This window comes from Hyperolius riggenbachi, chromosome 3 (assembly GCF_040937935.1).
Source record: "Hyperolius riggenbachi isolate aHypRig1 chromosome 3, aHypRig1.pri, whole genome shotgun sequence".
NCBI lineage: Eukaryota > Metazoa > Chordata > Amphibia > Anura > Hyperoliidae > Hyperolius > Hyperolius riggenbachi.
The window spans coordinates 470,624,375-470,644,805 of NC_090648.1; the positions used below are offsets into that span (position 1 = coordinate 470,624,375).

At 50.1% G+C, this 20,431-nt stretch overlaps 1 protein-coding gene across 1 annotated transcript in view; it reads right to left on the reverse strand.

The window, feature by feature from the left end:
• BCAT1 (branched chain amino acid transaminase 1) overlaps positions 1-17,862 on the reverse strand; it is a 106,604-nt gene extending 88,742 nt beyond the window's left edge. The window contains exon 1 of the mRNA XM_068277996.1: positions 17,757-17,862. Within this exon, the coding sequence (XP_068134097.1) occupies positions 17,757-17,762 (6 nt within the window). The 5' untranslated portion in view covers positions 17,763-17,862. The remainder of the gene's footprint in view (positions 1-17,756) is intronic.
• Positions 17,863-20,431: the final 2,569 nt, after the last annotated feature.

Consider the following 20,431-nt stretch of genomic DNA (forward strand, 5'->3'; position numbering starts at 1 on the left):
GTAGTCTGTGAATCTCATTGCATTGTGGGAAATAACAGCTGTTTCCAACTGCCAAGCATACAGTGTCTCCCTTTACAGAATGTTTGTTTATTGAGAGTTCTATGCACAGACATTACCTGGCAGGACTAAAGATAGCGCCACCTGTGATACATTTTAGAATGTAAATCAGGGAGGGGAAAGATTTTACAATGGGCAAACTCTGACTAAATAATTTATAAATTATTATTGTAAAAAAAAATTCATTTTGTTATTTTCATTACAGGTCCTCTTTAAGCCTGTTGGATTTTATGAAAGGACAGACACGGTAGGCATGGCGGTATGTGGAGAGCTGATGCACTTGGCTGCGGGAATGCACTCTATTGTCAGAAGTAGGTGTGTATTCCCGGTCAGTCCTGAGTATCAGCTGTCACTAGAGTGAACTTCAGACACCTCAGGGCATGAGAGGCCCCTCTGGAGACAGTTGAGACCTGGGGGTAGATTTCTCCTCAGAGATCACAGGGTGACCTCCTGACCCGTCACCAGCTGACTCCATCCAACAAGCAGTATGGGACTTCCATCTCTCAGCAGGAGACCAACCACAACTTGTGTGTGTGCAGAATGCCAGGCCCGTCCATTGGTGATCGCTGCACACATCAGCTGATATATTATTATTGTGTGTTTATAGTGCCAGCATCTTCCACAGCATCTTTACATCATGTATATAGTTATGTCAACCAGACCATTGGCAAATAATTGCCTGCAGTGTGCAGAGGCGTATCTGGGTAAAATGGAGCCTATGGCAAATAATAATATTGCACCCCCTTGAGTGCCTTTTCCCTATTAAAAAAAACAAGCTTGGCACTTTGCTGGGTGCTGGGCTGGCAAGGATTAGGGGCTTTGCTGGGCTTAGAGCTTTGCTGTGTGATTTTTCTGGGGAGGGCTGGGGGCTTTGCTGCGTGAATCTCTAGGTGCTGGGCTGGGGCTTTGCAGGGTGATTTGATGTGTGCTGTGCTGGGGGCTTTGCTGGGTGCTGGGCTGGGGAGAGCTGGGGGCTTTGCTGGGCGATTTGCTGGGTGCTTTGCTAGGCTGGGGGCTTTGCTGAGCAGATCTCAGTTCAGGGCGACTGGAGAGAGGAAGAGCAGGGCGTACACTACCCACCCGGACTTGGTATACTTCGCAGCAGGAAGCACGTCACTGAGCAGAGGCGGAGCTATGCAAATCACCCTGTCGATGCATTCTGCCACAGGGTGATTTAAACCTGAAATAGTGTGGTGCAATTCTCCTGTGGCGGGCTCCCCTGTCACATGACAATCACAATGCACCATGTCTGAAACTAGCCTAAACCTGATGGCCCTCATACTACCTGGAGGTGGTAAAATTAGCAAGTGATTGGCCAAGCTAAATTGGATGTGTGTTCCAGGCTGAACATGGAGGAACGTCCCGTGTATCCAACCTGCCTATGGCTAGAGAGATAATATTCTGCCTGCAGACCCAGAAGATAAGCTCAGATTCTCCTATGCTGAGCTCAGACATTTGTTATTATTCAGGAAGAGAAAAACTGATCAGGAGAAATTCCAGGAAGTGTGAAAAAAATATTTTTGGGAGTTGCAATCTGTGTGATTGTAAATATTGCTGACAGGGAGTAAAACTACCAGTATGGAGGACAAGTAAATACAAAGTTCAAAAAAATGTAACAAAAAAGGATATTTGTGTGATCCTAAGTAAGGAGGAGCTGTGTGACCGACGGAAGGCCCGGAACCTTGAAATAGAGGAGCCAATACTCTGGAGTTATCCTTACACATATTCACTGCATGAGGACAAGCCGGATCAGTGGTTTGGGTACAGAAACAGGAAGCTTGGGGGCGGAGTAAAACCAGAGGTTTAGATGCCCCGTAAGGAAATTTAGAAATAGTGGGTGCCGGGGCTGCCTGCTATAGAAACTGCAGCTACATAGTCTTTGCAGTTTGTTGGCCCTGGCACCCACGATTTTACATATATACTCGAATACCTATATACTCGGATACAAGTCGACCTCGTGTATAGGTCGCTTCAATATTTGGCCCTCTTAAGCTGGAATTTTTTATTGACTAAAGTATAAGTCTAAACAGCAAAGTTCATGGCTTCACTTGGGGACCAGGAAGAATAAACAGCTGCACTTGGGGACAAGAAGGGGTTAATGACTGCGCTGCATAAAGTATTGCAGCCTCCTGTCCCTTAAGTGCAGCCAATAACTCCTCCAGGACCCCAAGTGCAGCAAGTATTCACTACCCTTCCTGCAGCACAGTATTCCCCCCCCCCCCCCCTTTCCTTGTTAATTGTTGTGGCCAGGACTATCAGACCTGTGCTTTCTTGGCATTTCCTTTATCAAGAAAGTGTCACTTAGCACTGGGTAAATTGCTGCAAATGGGAATGTCAATATTAGTACAGACATTACTCAATGTGCTCAGTGTTGCCCGTGGCTCGTGTATAAGTCGACCCTATACTTTTATTATGTGAGTCAGACTTAAATTTCTAGACTTATACTCGAGTATATACAGTATATAGTTCCAAAGGCACTGCAGATCTTGCGGGTCTGTGGCAGGGAGGGTGAATAGGGTTGAGAGAATGGATGCAGAGTTGGTTAGGGCTAGGCGTGAGTGTGGGGGGGTTGGTTCAGGTTAAAGGGATACTGTAGGGGGGTCGGGGGAAAATGAGCTGAACTTACCCGGGGCTTCTAATGGTCCCCCGCAGACATCCTGTGCCCGTGCAGCCGCTCACCGATGCTCCGGCCCCGCCTCCGGTTCACTTCTGGAATTTCTGACTTTAAAGTCAGAAAACCACTGCGCTTGCGTTGCCGCGTCCTCGATCCCGCTGATGTCATAAAGAGCGCACAGCGCAGGCCCAGTATGGTCTGTGTCTGCGCAGTACACTCCTGGTGACATCAGCGGGAGCGAGGGCACGACAACGCAGGCGCAGTGGTTTTCTGACTTTAAAGTCAGAAATTCCAGAAGTGAACCGGAGGCGGGGCCGGAGCATTGGGGAGTGGCTGCGCCAACACAGGATGTCTGCGGGGGACCATTAGAAGCCCCGGGTAAGTTCAGCTCATTTTCCCCCGACCCTCTACAGTATCCCTTTAAGGTGGCCACCCACCAAACAATTAAAAGATCCAATTTTACACCAATTTGATAAATACAATCTGTTGTCCTGAAAAATTGAAAGCTTTTTTCATTCGTTCGCGAAATCTGATCGAATTATCCGTTTTTATTCGATAAAAAAAGGTCAGGAGTGTTGAATTTTTCTGATCAATTTTTGGGAAAATCGAAAGGTTTGTGCTAGATTGTCAATTACTTGGTGTACAGGTCCAATCAATTTTTTTGAGTTTTAAATTATTTTATTCAGGGCTGTGGAGTCGGAGTTGGAGTCGAGGAGTCGGAGCAATTTTGGGTACCCAGAGTCGGAGTTGGAGTCGGAGTTGGTGATTTCATAAACTAAGGAGTCGGGAGTCGGAGTTGGATGATTTTTTTACAAAATCCACAGCCCTGGTAAGTATTAGACTAAGGAGTCGGAGTCGAGGAGTCGGAGCCATTTTGGGTACCCAAAGTTGGAGTCGTGGTTTCATAAATTGAGGAGTTGGAGTCGGAGTTGGAGTCGGAAGATTTTTGTACCGACTCCACAGCCCTGATTTTATTCATGATTGGGGAAAAATTTAACATGTGTGTGGTACATTGGTCAGATTTTTGAAATGTTACAATCAGTCAGAAAAAAATGATTGCAATTCTTGAATTGAAAAGATATTTAACAGTGTTTGGTGTGGCCACCTTTAGGTATCAGTGTCAGGGGGTCAGTTAGCGCCTGGCATGAGTGAAAGGGGGGGGGTTGGTTAGGTTTGGAGGGGGGTTGGTTAGGGTTAAGCATCGGAGGGAGGGATTGGTTATGGTTAAGCATCAGCGAGGGGGTTGGTTAGGGTTAAGCATCAGCGAGGGGGTTGGCTAGAGTTAGGCATCGGAGGGGGGTTGGTTAGGGTTAGGCATCAGTGAAGGGGGTTGGTTAGGGCATCGGGGGGAGGGGGGATGGTTACATTTCCAGATATTTCACTATCGGATTTATCACTGCCCAAAAGTGGAACATAAATATACTAGTGAGCATATATATATATATATTGTACTAGCGACTATTTCTGACCCCCCCCCCCTCCCCCCCTCCATTTCCCCACCACCCTTTTTGCATGAATGCCTCAGGAAGAGGTAAGTATAGTTTGTAAAAACACTGCGCCAGTGGCATAGCAATAGGGGATACAGAGGTTGTAACTGCACTGGGCCTGCTGATCTGAGGGGTCCACATGGGGCCCTCCTTAAGTCGCTGCATAAACTCTGTGTCGGGGCTTTAGTGGTACTGATAACTTCTATACTGTATGTGCTTTGCATAGCAGTAATCATTAACAAGCCATTCCTCTTCCTGACTCACGCCCCTCTCACACAGCTACTGTCCTTGGAAAGCCTGTCTGACCATCTGCATCATGCCAGTATTATAAATAAAGGTGCTGGGGGGTGGGGGGGGGAGATAGGTGACATGATTCTGTAGCTAGGACTCTGCAAAATTGTTTTGGAGATTGCCAGAGTTCCCAGCCAGAATTCCACCGTATTATCAGGAGGTGTGATTAATGATCGCGGTTGGCAACTGGTGGTTCTGGCTGGCCGGATGGAGTGATTGCATGAAGCAGAGGGAACTGGTCTCTGCTGGGAGGACCAGCCAGGTAATGGGCAGGTAACTTCTTATAAACATAGAAATTTCCAAATGTGCTCTGTGTCATTGATCCCAGCTGGTGGGAGCAGCCTCTGGTAATGGGAGTGACAGGTGGGCATAGCTGGGAACTCAGGGAGCAAAGACTTCACCACCTGAACCCCTGAGATATAGGAGAATCCAGCTGGTGGGAGCAGCCTCTGGTAATGGGAGTGACAGGTGGGCAGAGCTGGGAACTCAGGGAGCAAAGACTTCACCACCTGAAACCCTGCGATATAGGAGAATCCAGCTGGGGAGAGGAGACCCTAGTAATGGGAGTGACAGGTGGGCAGAGCTGGGAACTCAGGAGGTAGAGATTTCACCAACAGAACCCCTGAGATATAGGATAATCCAGCAAGGGAAGACCCTAAAACTCTGTTTTTATATTTCTCTATTCTGATTCATACAACACATCTGATCAGATTTTTATCAGAAAACAAAACTGAAAATTCCATAATTTTTTTTCTCACAAACGTATTCCGCTAGGCAACAGGTAGCCAGTCTTGATTGAAAAAAATTTGATTCTGAATCATTTTAAGAGCAAAAAAGAAAAAAACAGGAACATTGATTGATTTGATAGTATCATGTATGACCACCATAAGGGTGCATACACACATCCAATTTTAATTTGCCAGTTTTAAAAATCTTCCATGTAGCAGGAGAGATTGCCTACACCAGGGATGCCCATTAGGTAGATCGCAATCTACTGGTAGATCGCAAAGGGCTTCATGGTAGATCCCGACCCCACTACATTTTCCATTCTGTATATACCAGTGTGCTCCTAAAATTGTACATAGGTAGATCATTTTGACTTGATAATTTTTTAAAGTAGCTCACAAGCCGAAAAAGTGTGGGCACCTCTGGCCTACACAATCTGTTCACACTATTCAAAATCTGTTGGCCTTCATATTACATAAATGCTGTAAAATTGGCCAATCAAAACCGAATGCATGTGTGGCATTTTACAAAGACAAGGCTGTAAGGGTCGGTCCACACCCGTTCCAGATCGGATCCATGTCAAAAACTCATCCGTTTGACACAGATCTGATCTGGATACCTATGCATGTTCCGCGTCTGTGCATCAATCGCGTTGGTACGTACGTCAGGTAGTCACCTGTCTATTGTCCCGCCGCTCAGTCTCTTCCACAGCCTGGAGGCCAGCAGAAGCGTGGCTCTCCATAGGCTGCAACGGGCCAATTCTGCCTAGCAACAGGGAGAATTTTAATTGGTTCAACATGAACTAATGAGAACTCTATGTGTTGCTGAGGATTCCCATTGGTCTATTGCAGCCCCTTGGAAAATCCTAATACTTCTGTCAGCCTCCGGGCTCTTCAGAATGGACCGAGCAGCGGTGATGGACACTGGGACGCGTGAGTATGACGTCACAACGCTGACGGGATGCGGGCAAAATGGGTGACGCAGATGCGGCGACTAGTCTAGTGAGAATGGACAGTGTCCGTTCTCATAGGCTTGCATTGGACACGTTTTCCTGTCCAGTCCTGGAAAAAGAGTCAAATCCGGACTCTCCGCGACGTTTTCTTTCCATGCAACACAGATCCATGTGTGATCCGTGTTTCTGCACGAGTGGAAGCAGGTCCTATTTTTAACATAGAATCCACTTCCTGCGTTTCTGCAGAGCTTTAAAAACTTATCCCACGGATACATTTTTAAAACAAGTGTGAACCGGCCCTTACTCCAGTGACTTTACTCTGTGCTGAGCTGGTTCCCTCCTGTGAGGCTGGATTCACACGTTTGTTTTTCTGTGAGTTTCCTGCATAGGGAAACTGAGAACCATTGTTAATTAATGGGCTAGTTTACACTTGAATGCATTTTTCACATGCAGAAAAACAATTGACAGCAATGCAGCACAGAAAACTCATGCAGAAAACTGATAGACAAGGGTGAATCCAGCCATTCGCTGTACTGTAATCTTCTGCAGCCAGTGGAGTGTCAGTATGGGAGGTCTCCCTCTCTGTATCCCCTCAGTGCTGGGCCATGTGCCACTGTGACGCTGCAGACAGTCTTATCTGTCAGTGTCACACACATATTTCTGGCTGTCATTGTCATCAGCTCATCTCCTCCTCTGTGAGTGGAGGGGACAGTGATATCAGGGTGCACTCATTATACTGTATATACACCAAACAGCAACAAATCCCCCCACCCCCAACATCACCAGACATCTCTATGCGTCCCCTGTCTAGCTGCAGAGGTCAAGTCCTGACATTTCTGTCACATGTCGCAAAGCTAAGTAAATGAAAGTAGCAGACGGGATAAGATTACATTTGACTAAAGTCTCCCGTCACATGGGAAGCAAGCAGTGGCAGCTTCAGCTTCGATTTTTTTTGGGGGGGGGCATAAAGGGTGCTCGATCAGGGGTGTGCTGCCCATGATGCCAAGTGACGCCGCTTCCTCAGGCGGTGCCATGTGTCAGGGCGGCATCCTTGGCCCAGACCTCGCACTGAAGGGGACCCCGATGCCGTGAACAGGAGGGGGCAGCAGTGCAGAAGGGAGAAGCAGCGGGAACAGCAAGGAGGGGGGGCAGACTCCCGCCCCACACACACCTGGGTCCCCTCTTTCCGCACTCCCCCTCCAGATATTCTAGCATTGTCAGCAGCAGCCTTGCGGGGAATAACTTACCACTTCTGTGTTCCAGACGCCGGAGCGCTGCGTCCCGTGGCACAGGTCTCCGGCTTCAATGCCTCTCACTGTGCTTCCTAATTAGCGGAAGCACAATAAGCGGCATTGCAGGCGGAGAAGACCTGTGGAAGGCAGCATTCCGGCATTTGGAATGTGGAAGTGGTAAGTCATTCCTCACCTGCTGCCACACATTGCTCTAACATCTGGAGGGGGAGCGCGGAAAGAGGGAACCCAGGTGGGGGGGATCTGGCCCTCCTCCCCGCCTCTGTGCTCGCTGCTCCTCCTTCTGTACTGGGGACACCTATACTACCTATACTGGGGACACCTATACTACCTATGCTGGGGCAACTATACTAGCTACCTATACTGGGGCAACTATACTACCTATACTGGGGACACCTATACTACCTATGCTGGGGCACCTATACTGCCTATACTGGGGCAACTATACTAGCTACCTATACTGGGCCAACTATACTACCTATACTGGGGCAACTACACTAGCTACCTATACTGTGGCAACTATATTACATATACTGGGGCAACTATACTACCTATACTGGGGGCAACTATACTAGCTACCCTTACTGGGGCAACTATAGTACCTATACTGGGGGCCACTATACTAGCTACCTATACTGGGGCAAATATACTACCTATACTGCGGACAACTACATTAGCTACCTATACTGGGGGCAACTCTACTAGCTACCTATACTGGGGCAACTATACTATCTATACTGAGGGCAACTATACTAGCTACCTATACTGTAGCAACTATACCACTTAAACTGAGGCAACTATACTAGCTACCTATTCTGAGGCAACTATACTAGCTACCTATTCTGAGGCAACTATACTACCTATACTGAGGGCAACTACACTAGCTACCTATACTGGGGGCAACTCTACTAGCTATCTATACTGGAGCTACTATACTATCTATACTAGGGGCTATACTAGCTACCTATACTGGGGCAACTATACTACCTGTACTGGGGCAACTATACTACCTATACTGGGGGCCACTATACTAGCTACCTATACTGGGACAACTACACTAGTTACCTATATTGGGACAACTCTACTAGCTACCTATACTAGCTACCTATACTGGGGCAACTATACTATCTATACTAAGGGCAACTATGCTAACTACCTATACTGTATCAACTATACTACCTATACTGGGGCAACTATACTACCTACCTATACTGGGGCAACTATACTACCTATACTGAGGGCAACTACACTAGCTACCTGTAACGATTTGTGTCAGCAAGAGCAGAGTTCTGATTATTAGGTGATCTGCAGTATCACCTATAATGCAGATATATACCTGATTATATGGTGATCTGCAGAATCACCAATAATACAAGTATACAAGACAACTGATGTGATAGCTAATAGCAAGTATAGTGATTGGTGCAACAGTAGTACTGATAGGTTTAGCTATACCTCACCAGAGGAGCTGCTGGGTACTAACAGTACAGCGCCCCTCACCAGAGTCAAGAGCCCTCTGGTGAGAGTAGAGAGCTATACCTCACCAGAGGAGCTGGTGGGTACTAACAGTACAGAGCCCCTCACCAGAGTCAAGGGCCCTCTGGTGAGAGTAGAGTGGTCAGACTAATCGAGTTGGCAACAGACAGACAGATGCAGTACAAAATCGGAAGGCAGAGACAGGAAGGTTCAAACAGGCAGAGTCGGCAGCAAAATCAGATAGGCAGAGTTACAGAATCACTGAGCGGAAGAGTAGTCAGAACGAGCCAGAGTCATACACAGATAATAACACAGTAATGAAGTAACTTTAAAGGGATACTGTAGAGGGGTCAGGGGAAAATGAGTTGAACTTACCCGGGGCTTCTAACGGTCCCCCGCAGACATCCTGTGCCTGCGCAACCACTCACCGATGCTCCGGCCCCGCCTCCGGTTCACTTCTGGAATTTCAGACTTTAAAGTCTGAAAACCACTGCGCCTGCGTTGCCGTGTCCTCGATCCCGCTGATGTCATCAAGAGCGCACAGCGCAGGCCCAGTATGGTCTGTGTCTGCGCAGTACACTCCTGGTGACATCAGCGGGAGCGAGGACACGGGCGTGCAGACGCAGTGGTTTTCTCAGACTTTAAAGTCAGAAATTCCAGAAGTGAACTGGAGGCGGGGCCGGAGCATCGGTGAGTGGCTGCGCCAACACAGGATGTCTGCGGGGGACCATTAGAAGCCCCGGGTAAGTTCAGCTAATTTTCCCCCGAGTATCCCTTTAAGGCTATCAAACAATTCCAATTTTGTGTGAAATGCCCGGTTTCCTCCCGGATCAAAGCACACCGGAACTATCTAAGGTCTGAGCGCTAACACCAAGTATTCACAACAACAGACAAGTTGCGAGTGATTCAGCTTAGCTTATAAAGCAGAGGAGACCCCTCCGTCACGCCTACTCCTCTCAGCCAATGAGGAGCGGCGAGTGTCCCCTCTGACGTCAGCCGACCGGCCGGTCAGCTGACGCGCCTCCTCCCCGCATAAAGGTCCTGTCTGTGCGCGTGTGCACGCGATAAGGCGCCCTTATTTACGGCTGACAGACTCGTCCTCGGCATGCTAGACCCCCGAGGCACAGACAGATTGTTAGGCAGAGAGCTGGAGGTAGCTGCGGTGGTAGCGCTGTTCACTGCAGCTGCCTCTCCAACATTTGTTACACTACCTATACTGGGGGCAACTACACTAGCTACCTATACTGGGGCAACTCTACTAGCTACCTATACTGGGGCAACTATACTATCTATACTGAGGGCAACTATACTAGCTACCTATACTGTAGCAACTATACTACCTTTACTGGGGCAACTACACTAGCTACCTATACTGTAGCAACTATACTACCTATACTGGGGCAACTATACTGAGGGCAACTACACTAGCTACCTATACTGTAGCAACTATACTACCTATACTGGGGCAACTATACTGAGGGCAACTACACTAGCTACCTATACTGTAGAAACTATACTACCTATACTGGGTCAACTATACTGAGGGCAACTACACTAGCTACCTATACTGTAGCAACTATACTACCTATACTGGGGCAACTATATTGAGGGCAACTACACTAGCTACCTATATTGGGGGCAACTCTACTAGCTACCTATACTGGAGCAACTATACTATCTATACTGGGGGCAACTATACTAGTAGCTACCTATACTGGTGCAACTATACTAGTAGCTACCTATACTGGTGCAACTATACTACCTATACTGGGGCAACTATACTACCTATACTGGGGGCAACTACACTAGCTACCTATACTGGGGCAACTATACTACCTACCTATACTGGAGCAACTATACTAGCTACCTATATTGGGGCAAATAGATGGGTCAAATCTTTTATTTAAGACAGATCCAATCTGATTTCTGATTGTTTTTCTGATCGATTTTGTATAGAAGTGATCTAAAAATCTATCAGAAAAACGATCAGAAATCAGATTGGACTTGTAGGAAATAATCGATTTTACCTATCTTACGACAGGAAATTGCATGGTGTGTACCAAGCATTAGTAAATGAGTAGTTAAGTGTCTGTGGTCATGGGCAGAACCTGTAGGGAGGCCTCATAGTTAATAAGCTCAGGTTGCCCACGTTTATCAAACAGGGGTACCTACTGTGGGTGTTCGTAGGATAACCCACACCATGGTCTGATATGACCTAGACAAGGGATGAATCCTCAGGCCACCCAGTTGCGATGTCAACACGCATTACTTATGTTGTGCAGCCTGCAAGTTCTATATGTAGTTCCTTCCCTGCAGCACAGTGTGTAATGTACATAATGATACATAGGTGGCAGCACGTGACCAGCATATTGTACAGCGCCATATATGGAAGTGTGCCAACACCAGAGGTAGGTTACAGCATGGCTCAGCATGCCAACATATGGCAAAGGAGGGTGGCAAGTCTGGTGTTCACAGCTGTGCCAGGCTTACAGCACCCCAAGGAGTCCTGCAGACCTGTGTGATATACATTGTGTTTACCTGAAGCGACCACAGCAGTGGAATGTATGCAAGAAGCTACCACTGAACAAGTAATGCTCACAGAGGATATATATAGTGGGGACAGCAGGCAAAAAATGGGCATTACTTATGCTATAAGGGAGACAGAACAATATGATTGGCGTATACAGTAGTGTGTATCATATAAAGTATAGCCTGAAACATGGTGGATGTACATAAATGTGTCTATTATAGGGGGTGCCTACTGCCTACCTGATGTATGCTAGCTCAGTATAATTGTCAGTATAGGGTATAGTAGCAGACCAGACAGTGCCACTTTAGAGTATGTAATGTACTGCAGCATTAATATAGTGTATGCATTAAACAGCACCACTAGTATAGGGTACACAATGTACATTATTTTCAAAGTGCATTTATTATTACATAGTGGTGCCTGTATCGGATATTTGAAATACAGCTGCCCTGTGCAGCATGTAGGTCCACATATATACAGCTGTGCCAGTCTGTCCAGTATGGGGGCTGGCAGTGCCAGTGTGTCCTGTGTAATGTATAGGAGAATACAGCACAGGCAAGCAGCATGTGGTACACAGTATGCAATACCAGGCAGCATGTGATACACTATATACAATATCAGGCAGCATGTGGTACACAGTATACAATATCAGGCAGCATGTGGTACACATTATACAATATCAGGCAGCATGTGGTACACAGTATACAATATCAGGCAGGATGTGGTACTGAGTATACAGGGTATGTAATAAAGTATACAGCAGTATCAGGAAGCATGTGGTGCTGAGTGTACGGGATATATAATACAGTATGCAACAATATCAGGCAGCATGTGGTACACAGTGTGCAATATCAGGAAGCATGTGATGATGAGTATACACTATATGTAATAATGTATACAGCAGTATCGGGCAGCACTGGGTGCTGAGTATACAGTGTATATAATAAAGTATACAGCAGTATCAGGCAGCATGTGGTGCTGAGTATACATTACATATAAAGTATACAGCAGTTTATACCATATATAATAAACTATACAGAGATCAGGCAGCATGTGGTGCTGGGTATACAGGATAATAAAGTATACAGCAGTATACAGTGCAGTTTCTAGGCTAAAATGCACCCAGGGCGAGGGTGTAAAAATTGCGCCCCCCCCCCCCCCCCCCTAGGTTAGATAGGTAGGTGCCTCTCAGTATAGGTTAGATTAGGTAGGTGCCCCCTAGTATAGGCTAGATTAGACAGGTGCCCCCCAGAATAGGTTAGATTAGGTAGCTGCCCCCCAGTATAGGTTAGATAAGGTAGCTGCCCCCCCAGTATAGGTTAGGTAGGTGCCCCCCAGTATAGGTTAGGTAGGTGCCCCCCAGTATAGGTTAGATAGGTAGCTGCCCCCCAGTATAGGTTAGATTAGGTAGCTGCCCCCCAGTATAGGTTAGATTAGGTAGCTGCCCCCCCAGTGTTGGTTATATTAGGTAGCTGCCCCCCAGTGTAGGTTAGATAGGTAGCTGCCCCCCAGTGTAGGTTAGATAGGTAGCTGCCCCCCAGCGTAGGTTAGATTAGGTAGCTGCCCCCAGTATAGGTTAGATAGGTAGCTGCCCCCCAGCGTAGGTTAGATTAGGTAGCTGCCTGCAGTATAGGTTAGATAGGTAGCTGCCCCCCAGTGTAGGTTAGATTAGGTAGGTGCCCCCCAGTGTAGGTTAGATAGGTAGGTGCCCCCCAGCGTAGGTTAGATTAGCAGCTGCCCCCCAGCGTAGGTTAGATTAGGTAGGTGCCCCCAGAATAGGTTAGATAGGTAGCTGCCCCCCAGTATAGGTTAGATTAGGTAGCTGCCCCCCAGTGTAGGTTAGATAGGTAGCTGCCCCCCCAGTGTTGGTTATATTAGGTAGCTGCCCCGCAGTGTAGGTTAGATAGGTAGCTGCCCCCCAGTGTAGGTTAGATAGGTAGCTGCCCCTCAGCGTAGGTTAGATTAGGTAGGTGCCCCCCAGTGTAGGTTAGATAGGTAGCTGCCCCCCAGCGTAGGTTAGATTAGGTAGCTGCCCCCAGTATAGGTTAGATAGGTAGCTGCCCCCCAGCGTAGGTTAGATAGGTAGCTGCCCCCCAGTGTAGGTTAGATAGGTAGCTGCCCCCCAGCGTAGGTTAGATTAGGTAGGTGCCCCCAGAATAGGTTAGATAGGTAGCTGCCCCCCAGTATAGGTTAGATTAGGTAGCTGCCCCCCAGTGTAGGTTAGATAGGTAGCTGCCCCCCCAGTGTTGGTTATATTAGGTAGCTGCCCCGCAGTGTAGGTTAGATAGGTAGCTGCCCCCCAGTGTAGGTTAGATAGGTAGCTGCCCCCCAGCGTAGGTTAGATTAGGTAGGTGCCCCCCAGTGTAGGTTAGATAGGTAGCTGCCCCCCAGCGTAGGTTAGATTAGGTAGCTGCCCCCAGTATAGGTTAGATAGGTAGCTGCCCCCCAGCGTAGGTTAGATAGGTAGCTGCCCCCCAGTGTAGGTTAGATAGGTAGCTGCCCCCCCAGCGTAGGTTAGATTAGGTAGGTGCCCCCCAGTGTAGGTTAGATAGGTAGCTGCCCCCCAGCGTAGGTTAGATTAGGTAGCTGCCCCCAGTGTAGGTTAGATAGGTAGCTGCCCCCCAGCGTAGGTTAGATTAGGTAGCTGCCCCCAGTATAGGTTAGATAGGTAGCTGCCCCCCAGCGTAGGTTAGATAGGTAGCTGCCCCCCAGTGTAGGTTAGATAGGTAGCTGCCCCCCCAGCGTAGGTTAGATTAGGTAGGTGCCCCCCAGTGTAGGTTAGATAGGTAGCTGCCCCCCAGCGTAGGTTAGATTAGGTAGCTGCCCCCAGTGTAGGTTAGATAGGTAGCTGCCCCCCAGCGTAGGTTAGATTAGGTAGCTGCCCCCAGTATAGGTTAGATAGGTAGCTGCCCCCCAGTGTAGGTTAGATTAGGTAGGTGCCCCCCAGTGTAGGTTAGATAGGTAGGTGCCCCCCAGCGTAGGTTAGATTAGCAGCTGCCCCCCAGCGTAGGTTAGATTAGGTAGGTGCCCCCAGAATAGGTTAGATAGGTAGATGCCCCCAATAATGGAGGGGGGAGCCGCAGGGAGGGCAGCCCGACCTCTCCCTCCCTCTCCTCTCCCGGGCGCCCTCCGTGCTCCCCCCTCAGATGCAGAGTTCGTGAGCAGCAGGGATTGGGAAGCGCTGTTTACAACTCACCGGCTGCCTGGCTCCAAGCGCTGCTCTCTCGCCGCTGGTCTCCCCTCTCTGTATACATACTGATACACGCTGCTTCCGGCTACAGGAAGCAGCGTGTATCAGTACGTATACAGAGAGAGAGAGAATGGAGACCAGCGGCGAGAGAGCAGCGCTTGGAGCCAGGCAGCCGGTGAGTTGTAAACAGCGCTTCCCTGCTGCTCACGAACTCTGCATCTGAGGGGGGAGCACGGAGGGCGCCCGGGAGAGGAGAGGGAGGGAGAGGTCGGGCTGCCCTCCCCGCGGCTCCGGCTCCCCCCTCCATCAGTGCAGTTTCTAGGCTAAAATGCACCCAGGGCGAGGGTGTAAAAATTGCGCCCCCCCCCCCCCCCCCTAGGTTAGATAGGTAGGTGCCTCTCAGTATAGGTTAGATTAGGTAGGTGCCCCCTAGTATAGGCTAGATTAGACAGGTGCCCCCCAGAATAGGTTAGATTAGGTAGCTGCCCCCCAGTATAGGTTAGATAAGGTAGCTGCCCCCCCAGTATAGGTTAGGTAGGTGCCCCCCAGTATAGGTTAGGTAGGTGCCCCCCAGTATAGGTTAGATAGGTAGCTGCCCCCCAGTATAGGTTAGATTAGGTAGCTGCCCCCCAGTATAGGTTAGATTAGGTAGCTGCCCCCCCAGTGTTGGTTATATTAGGTAGCTGCCCCCCAGTGTAGGTTAGATAGGTAGCTGCCCCCCAGTGTAGGTTAGATAGGTAGCTGCCCCCCAGCGTAGGTTAGATTAGGTAGCTGCCCCCAGTATAGGTTAGATAGGTAGCTGCCCCCCAGCGTAGGTTAGATTAGGTAGCTGCCTGCAGTATAGGTTAGATAGGTAGCTGCCCCCCAGTGTAGGTTAGATTAGGTAGGTGCCCCCCAGTGTAGGTTAGATAGGTAGGTGCCCCCCAGCGTAGGTTAGATTAGCAGCTGCCCCCCAGCGTAGGTTAGATTAGGTAGGTGCCCCCAGAATAGGTTAGATAGGTAGCTGCCCCCCAGTATAGGTTAGATTAGGTAGCTGCCCCCCAGTGTAGGTTAGATAGGTAGCTGCCCCCCCAGTGTTGGTTATATTAGGTAGCTGCCCCGCAGTGTAGGTTAGATAGGTAGCTGCCCCCCAGTGTAGGTTAGATAGGTAGCTGCCCCTCAGCGTAGGTTAGATTAGGTAGGTGCCCCCCAGTGTAGGTTAGATAGGTAGCTGCCCCCCAGCGTAGGTTAGATTAGGTAGCTGCCCCCAGTATAGGTTAGATAGGTAGCTGCCCCCCAGCGTAGGTTAGATAGGTAGCTGCCCCCCAGTGTAGGTTAGATAGGTAGCTGCCCCCCAGCGTAGGTTAGATTAGGTAGGTGCCCCCAGAATAGGTTAGATAGGTAGCTGCCCCCCAGTATAGGTTAGATTAGGTAGCTGCCCCCCAGTGTAGGTTAGATAGGTAGCTGCCCCCCCAGTGTTGGTTATATTAGGTAGCTGCCCCGCAGTGTAGGTTAGATAGGTAGCTGCCCCCCAGTGTAGGTTAGATAGGTAGCTGCCCCCCAGCGTAGGTTAGATTAGGTAGGTGCCCCCCAGTGTAGGTTAGATAGGTAGCTGCCCCCCAGCGTAGGTTAGATTAGGTAGCTGCCCCCAGTATAGGTTAGATAGGTAGCTGCCCCCCAGCGTAGGTTAGATAGGTAGCTGCCCCCCAGTGTAGGTTAGATAGGTAGCTGCCCCCCCAGCGTAGGTTAGATTAGGTAGGTGCCCCCCAGTGTAGGTTAGATAGGTAGCTGCCCCCCAGCGTAGGTTAGATTAGGTAGCTGCCCCCAGTGTAGGTTAGATAGGTAGCTGCCCCCCAGCGTAGGTTAGATTAGGTAGCTGCCCCCAGTATAGGTTAGATAGGTAGCTGCCCCCCAGCGTAGGTTAGATAGGTAGCTGCCCCCCAGTGTAGGTTAGATAGGTAGCTGCCCCCCCAGCGTAGGTTAGATTAGGTAGGTGCCCCCCAGTGTAGGTTAGATAGGTAGCTGCCCCCCAGCGTAGGTTAGATTAGGTAGCTGCCCCCAGTGTAGGTTAGATAGGTAGCTGCCCCCCAGCGTAGGTTAGATTAGGTAGCTGCCCCCAGTATAGGTTAGATAGGTAGCTGCCCCCCAGTGTAGGTTAGATTAGGTAGGTGCCCCCCAGTGTAGGTTAGATAGGTAGGTGCCCCCCAGCGTAGGTTAGATTAGCAGCTGCCCCCCAGCGTAGGTTAGATTAGGTAGGTGCCCCCAGAATAGGTTAGATAGGTAGATGCCCCCAATAATGGAGGGGGGAGCCGCAGGGAGGGCAGCCCGACCTCTCCCTCCCTCTCCTCTCCCGGGCGCCCTCCGTGCTCCCCCCTCAGATGCAGAGTTCGTGAGCAGCAGGGATTGGGAAGCGCTGTTTACAACTCACCGGCTGCCTGGCTCCAAGCGCTGCTCTCTCGCCGCTGGTCTCCCCTCTCTGTATACATACTGATACACGCTGCTTCCGGCTACAGGAAGCAGCGTGTATCAGTACGTATACAGAGAGAGAGAGAATGGAGACCAGCGGCGAGAGAGCAGCGCTTGGAGCCAGGCAGCCGGTGAGTTGTAAACAGCGCTTCCCTGCTGCTCACGAACTCTGCATCTGAGGGGGGAGCACGGAGGGCGCCCGGGAGAGGAGAGGGAGGGAGAGGTCGGGCTGCCCTCCCCGCGGCTCCGGCTCCCCCCTCCATTATAGCGCCCCCCTCCCAACAGCGCCCCGGGCGGCGGCACGCTCCGCACGGGGCAAGAAACGGGGCTGCCCTCCATTATAGCGCCCCCCTCCCAACAGCGCCCCGGGCGGCGGCACGCTCCGCACGGGGCAAGAAACGGGGCTGGCAGTATACATAGTGACGAGTATACACTATATGTAATAATGTATACAGCGGTATCAACTGGGTGCTGAGTATACAGAAGTACAAAGCAGTATCAGGCAGCATGTAGTGATGAGTATACAGGATATATATTACATTATACAGCAGTATCAGGCAGCATGGGGTGCAGAGTACACAGTAGTGGTGGCAAGCAGCATGTAGCTTCCAGCACCACTGTACACTGTGAGTAGTGCTGGTATCATGAGCTACACACATAAATAATATACACATTCAGCACAACCCCCTCCCCATAGAAAATGCCCCTCGCACATGCCACCCTCATCCCTCCTCTCACCTCCATAGTGAGCAGCAGTTGGTGCAGCAGCAGAAATCATCAGACACGTTGCAGAGTTGAAGAAAAATATGCAAAGGAACCCGCCTCTGCCGGGAGGAGGCTCTGGCCGGGGGAGATCCAACCCTACCAGCTGCTACACACTCCTCCTATATAGCCCTGCCTGTACTGATAGTGGTCCTATGGTTGCTACTCTGTGCCCCCAATACTGCTGCTGCTTCCCTGTACCACTGCTGGTCCTACAGCTGCTGCTATATGCCCCTAACACTACTGCTGCTTCCCTGTACCACTGCTGGTCCTACAGCTGCTGTTCTGTGCCCCCAACACTGCTGCTGCTTCCCTGCACTACTATTGGTCCTACAGCTGCTGCTCTGTGTGCCTCCAACACTGCTGCTGTTTCCCTGTACCACTACTGATCCTACAAATGCTGCTCTGTGCCCCCAACACTACTACTGGTCCTGCAGCTGCTGCTCTGAGTGCCTCCAACACTGCTGCTGTTTTCCTGTACCACTACTGATCCTACAAATGCTGCTCTGTGCCCCCAACACTACTACTGGTCCTGCAGCTGCTGCTCTGTGCCCCCAACACTGCTGCTGTTTCCCTGTACCACTACTGATCCTACAGCTGCTGCTCTGTGCCCCCAACACTACTACTGGTCCTGCAGCTGCTGCTGTGTCCCCAACACTGCTGCTTTTTTCCTGTACCACTACTGATCCTACAGCTGCTGCTCTGTGCCCCCAACACTACTACTGGTCCTGCAGCTGCTGCTGTGTCCCCAACACTGCTGCTTTTTTCCTGTACCACTACTGATCCTACAGCTGCTGCTCTGTGCCCCCAACACTACTACTGGTCCTGCAGCTGCTGCTCTGTGCCCCCAACACTGCTGCTGCTTCCCTGTACTGATACTGGTCCTGCAGCTGCTGCTCTGTACCCCCAATACTACTGCTGCTTCCCTGTACTACTGCTGGTCCTACAGCTGCTGCTCTGTGCCCCAATACTGCTGCTGCTTCCCTGTTCCACTGATACTGGTCCTACAGCTGCTGCTCTGTGCCACCAACACTGCTGCTGCTTTCCTGCACTACTATTGGTCCTACAGCTGCTGCTCTGTGCCCCCAATGCTCTTGCTGCTTCCCTGAACTACTACTGGACCTACAGCTGCTGCTCTGTGCCCCCAATACTACTGCTGCTTCCCTGTACTACTACTGGACCTACAGCTGCTCTGTGCCCCCAATAACTGATGCTGCTTCCCTGTACTGATACTAGTCCTGCAACTGCTGCTCTGTGCCCCCAACAATACTGCTTCTTTCCTGTACCATTACTGGTCCTGCAGCTGCTGCTCTGTGCCCCCAACATTACTACTGCTTCCCTACTGATACTGGTCCTGCAGCTGCTGCTCTGTGCCCCCAACACTACTGCAGCTGCTGCTTCCCTTTACCACAGCTGGACCTATAGCTGCTGCAATGTGCCCCAACACTACTACTGCTTCCCTGTACCACTTTTTTTTTTTTTTTTTTTTTTAAGCTTTCTTGGCCCCTGTTGCATGCAACAGAGGTCCCGGGTAAGCAAGGCTATTAGCCCCGTGCACGGAAAAAGCGTGAGTGCCCTAAAGCACCCCCACAAAACGTGCACGAGTAGCCACGGGCCCCACAATGCTGCAGGGCCCTTCCGGTTGTTCCCCGAAGGGAACCTTCCCCCTTTGCCTAGACCTACAACTGCTGCTCTGTGCCCCCAACACTACTGCTGCTTCCCTGTACCATGCTACTGGTCCTACAACTGTTGTGTATCTTATTGCTATTACCTGTATTGTTGTATCTATGGTCCGTTACCTGTATTGTTCTGTCAACCCTGTTATCATTGTCTGTAAGCCTATTTATTGTACAGCGCTGCGTAATATGTTGGCGCTATATAAATCTAATAAATAATAATAATAACAACTGCTGCTCTGGGCCCCCAATACTACTGCTGCTGCCCTGTACCACTAGTACCTACAGCTACTGCTCTGTGCCCCCAACAATACTGCTGCTTCTCTGTACCACTACTGGTCCCACAGCTGCTGCTCTGTACCCCGCCCCCCAACAATACTGCTGCTTCCCTGTACCACTACTGTACCTGCAGCTGCTGCTCTGTGCCCCCAACACTGCTGCTGCTTCCCTGTACCACTACTGGCCCTACAGCTGTTGCTCTGTGCCCCCAACACTACTGCTGCTTCCCTGTACCACTGCTGGACCTATAGCTGCTGCTCTGTGCTCCCAACACTGCTGCTCCTTCCTTGTACCACTACTGGTCCTATGGCTGCTGCTCTGTGCCCCCAACACTACTGCTGCTTCCCTGTACCACTACTGGTCTTACAGCTGCTGCTATGTGCCCCCAACACTACTGCTGCTTCCCTGTACCACTACTGGTCTTACAGCTGCTGCTCTGTGCCCCCAGCACTACTGCTGCTTCCCTGTACTGATACTGGTCCTACAGCTGCTGCTCGCTGCTCCCACTCCCCAGCACTACTGCTGCCTCCCTGTACCACTGCTGGTCCTACAGCTGTTGTTCTGTAACCCTCAACATTACTGCTGCTTCCCTGTGCCCCAATACTACTGCTGCTTCACTGTACCCTCCTGCTCTGTGTCCCCAATACTACTGCTGCTCTCCTGTGCCACCACTACTGTATCTACAGCTTCTACAGT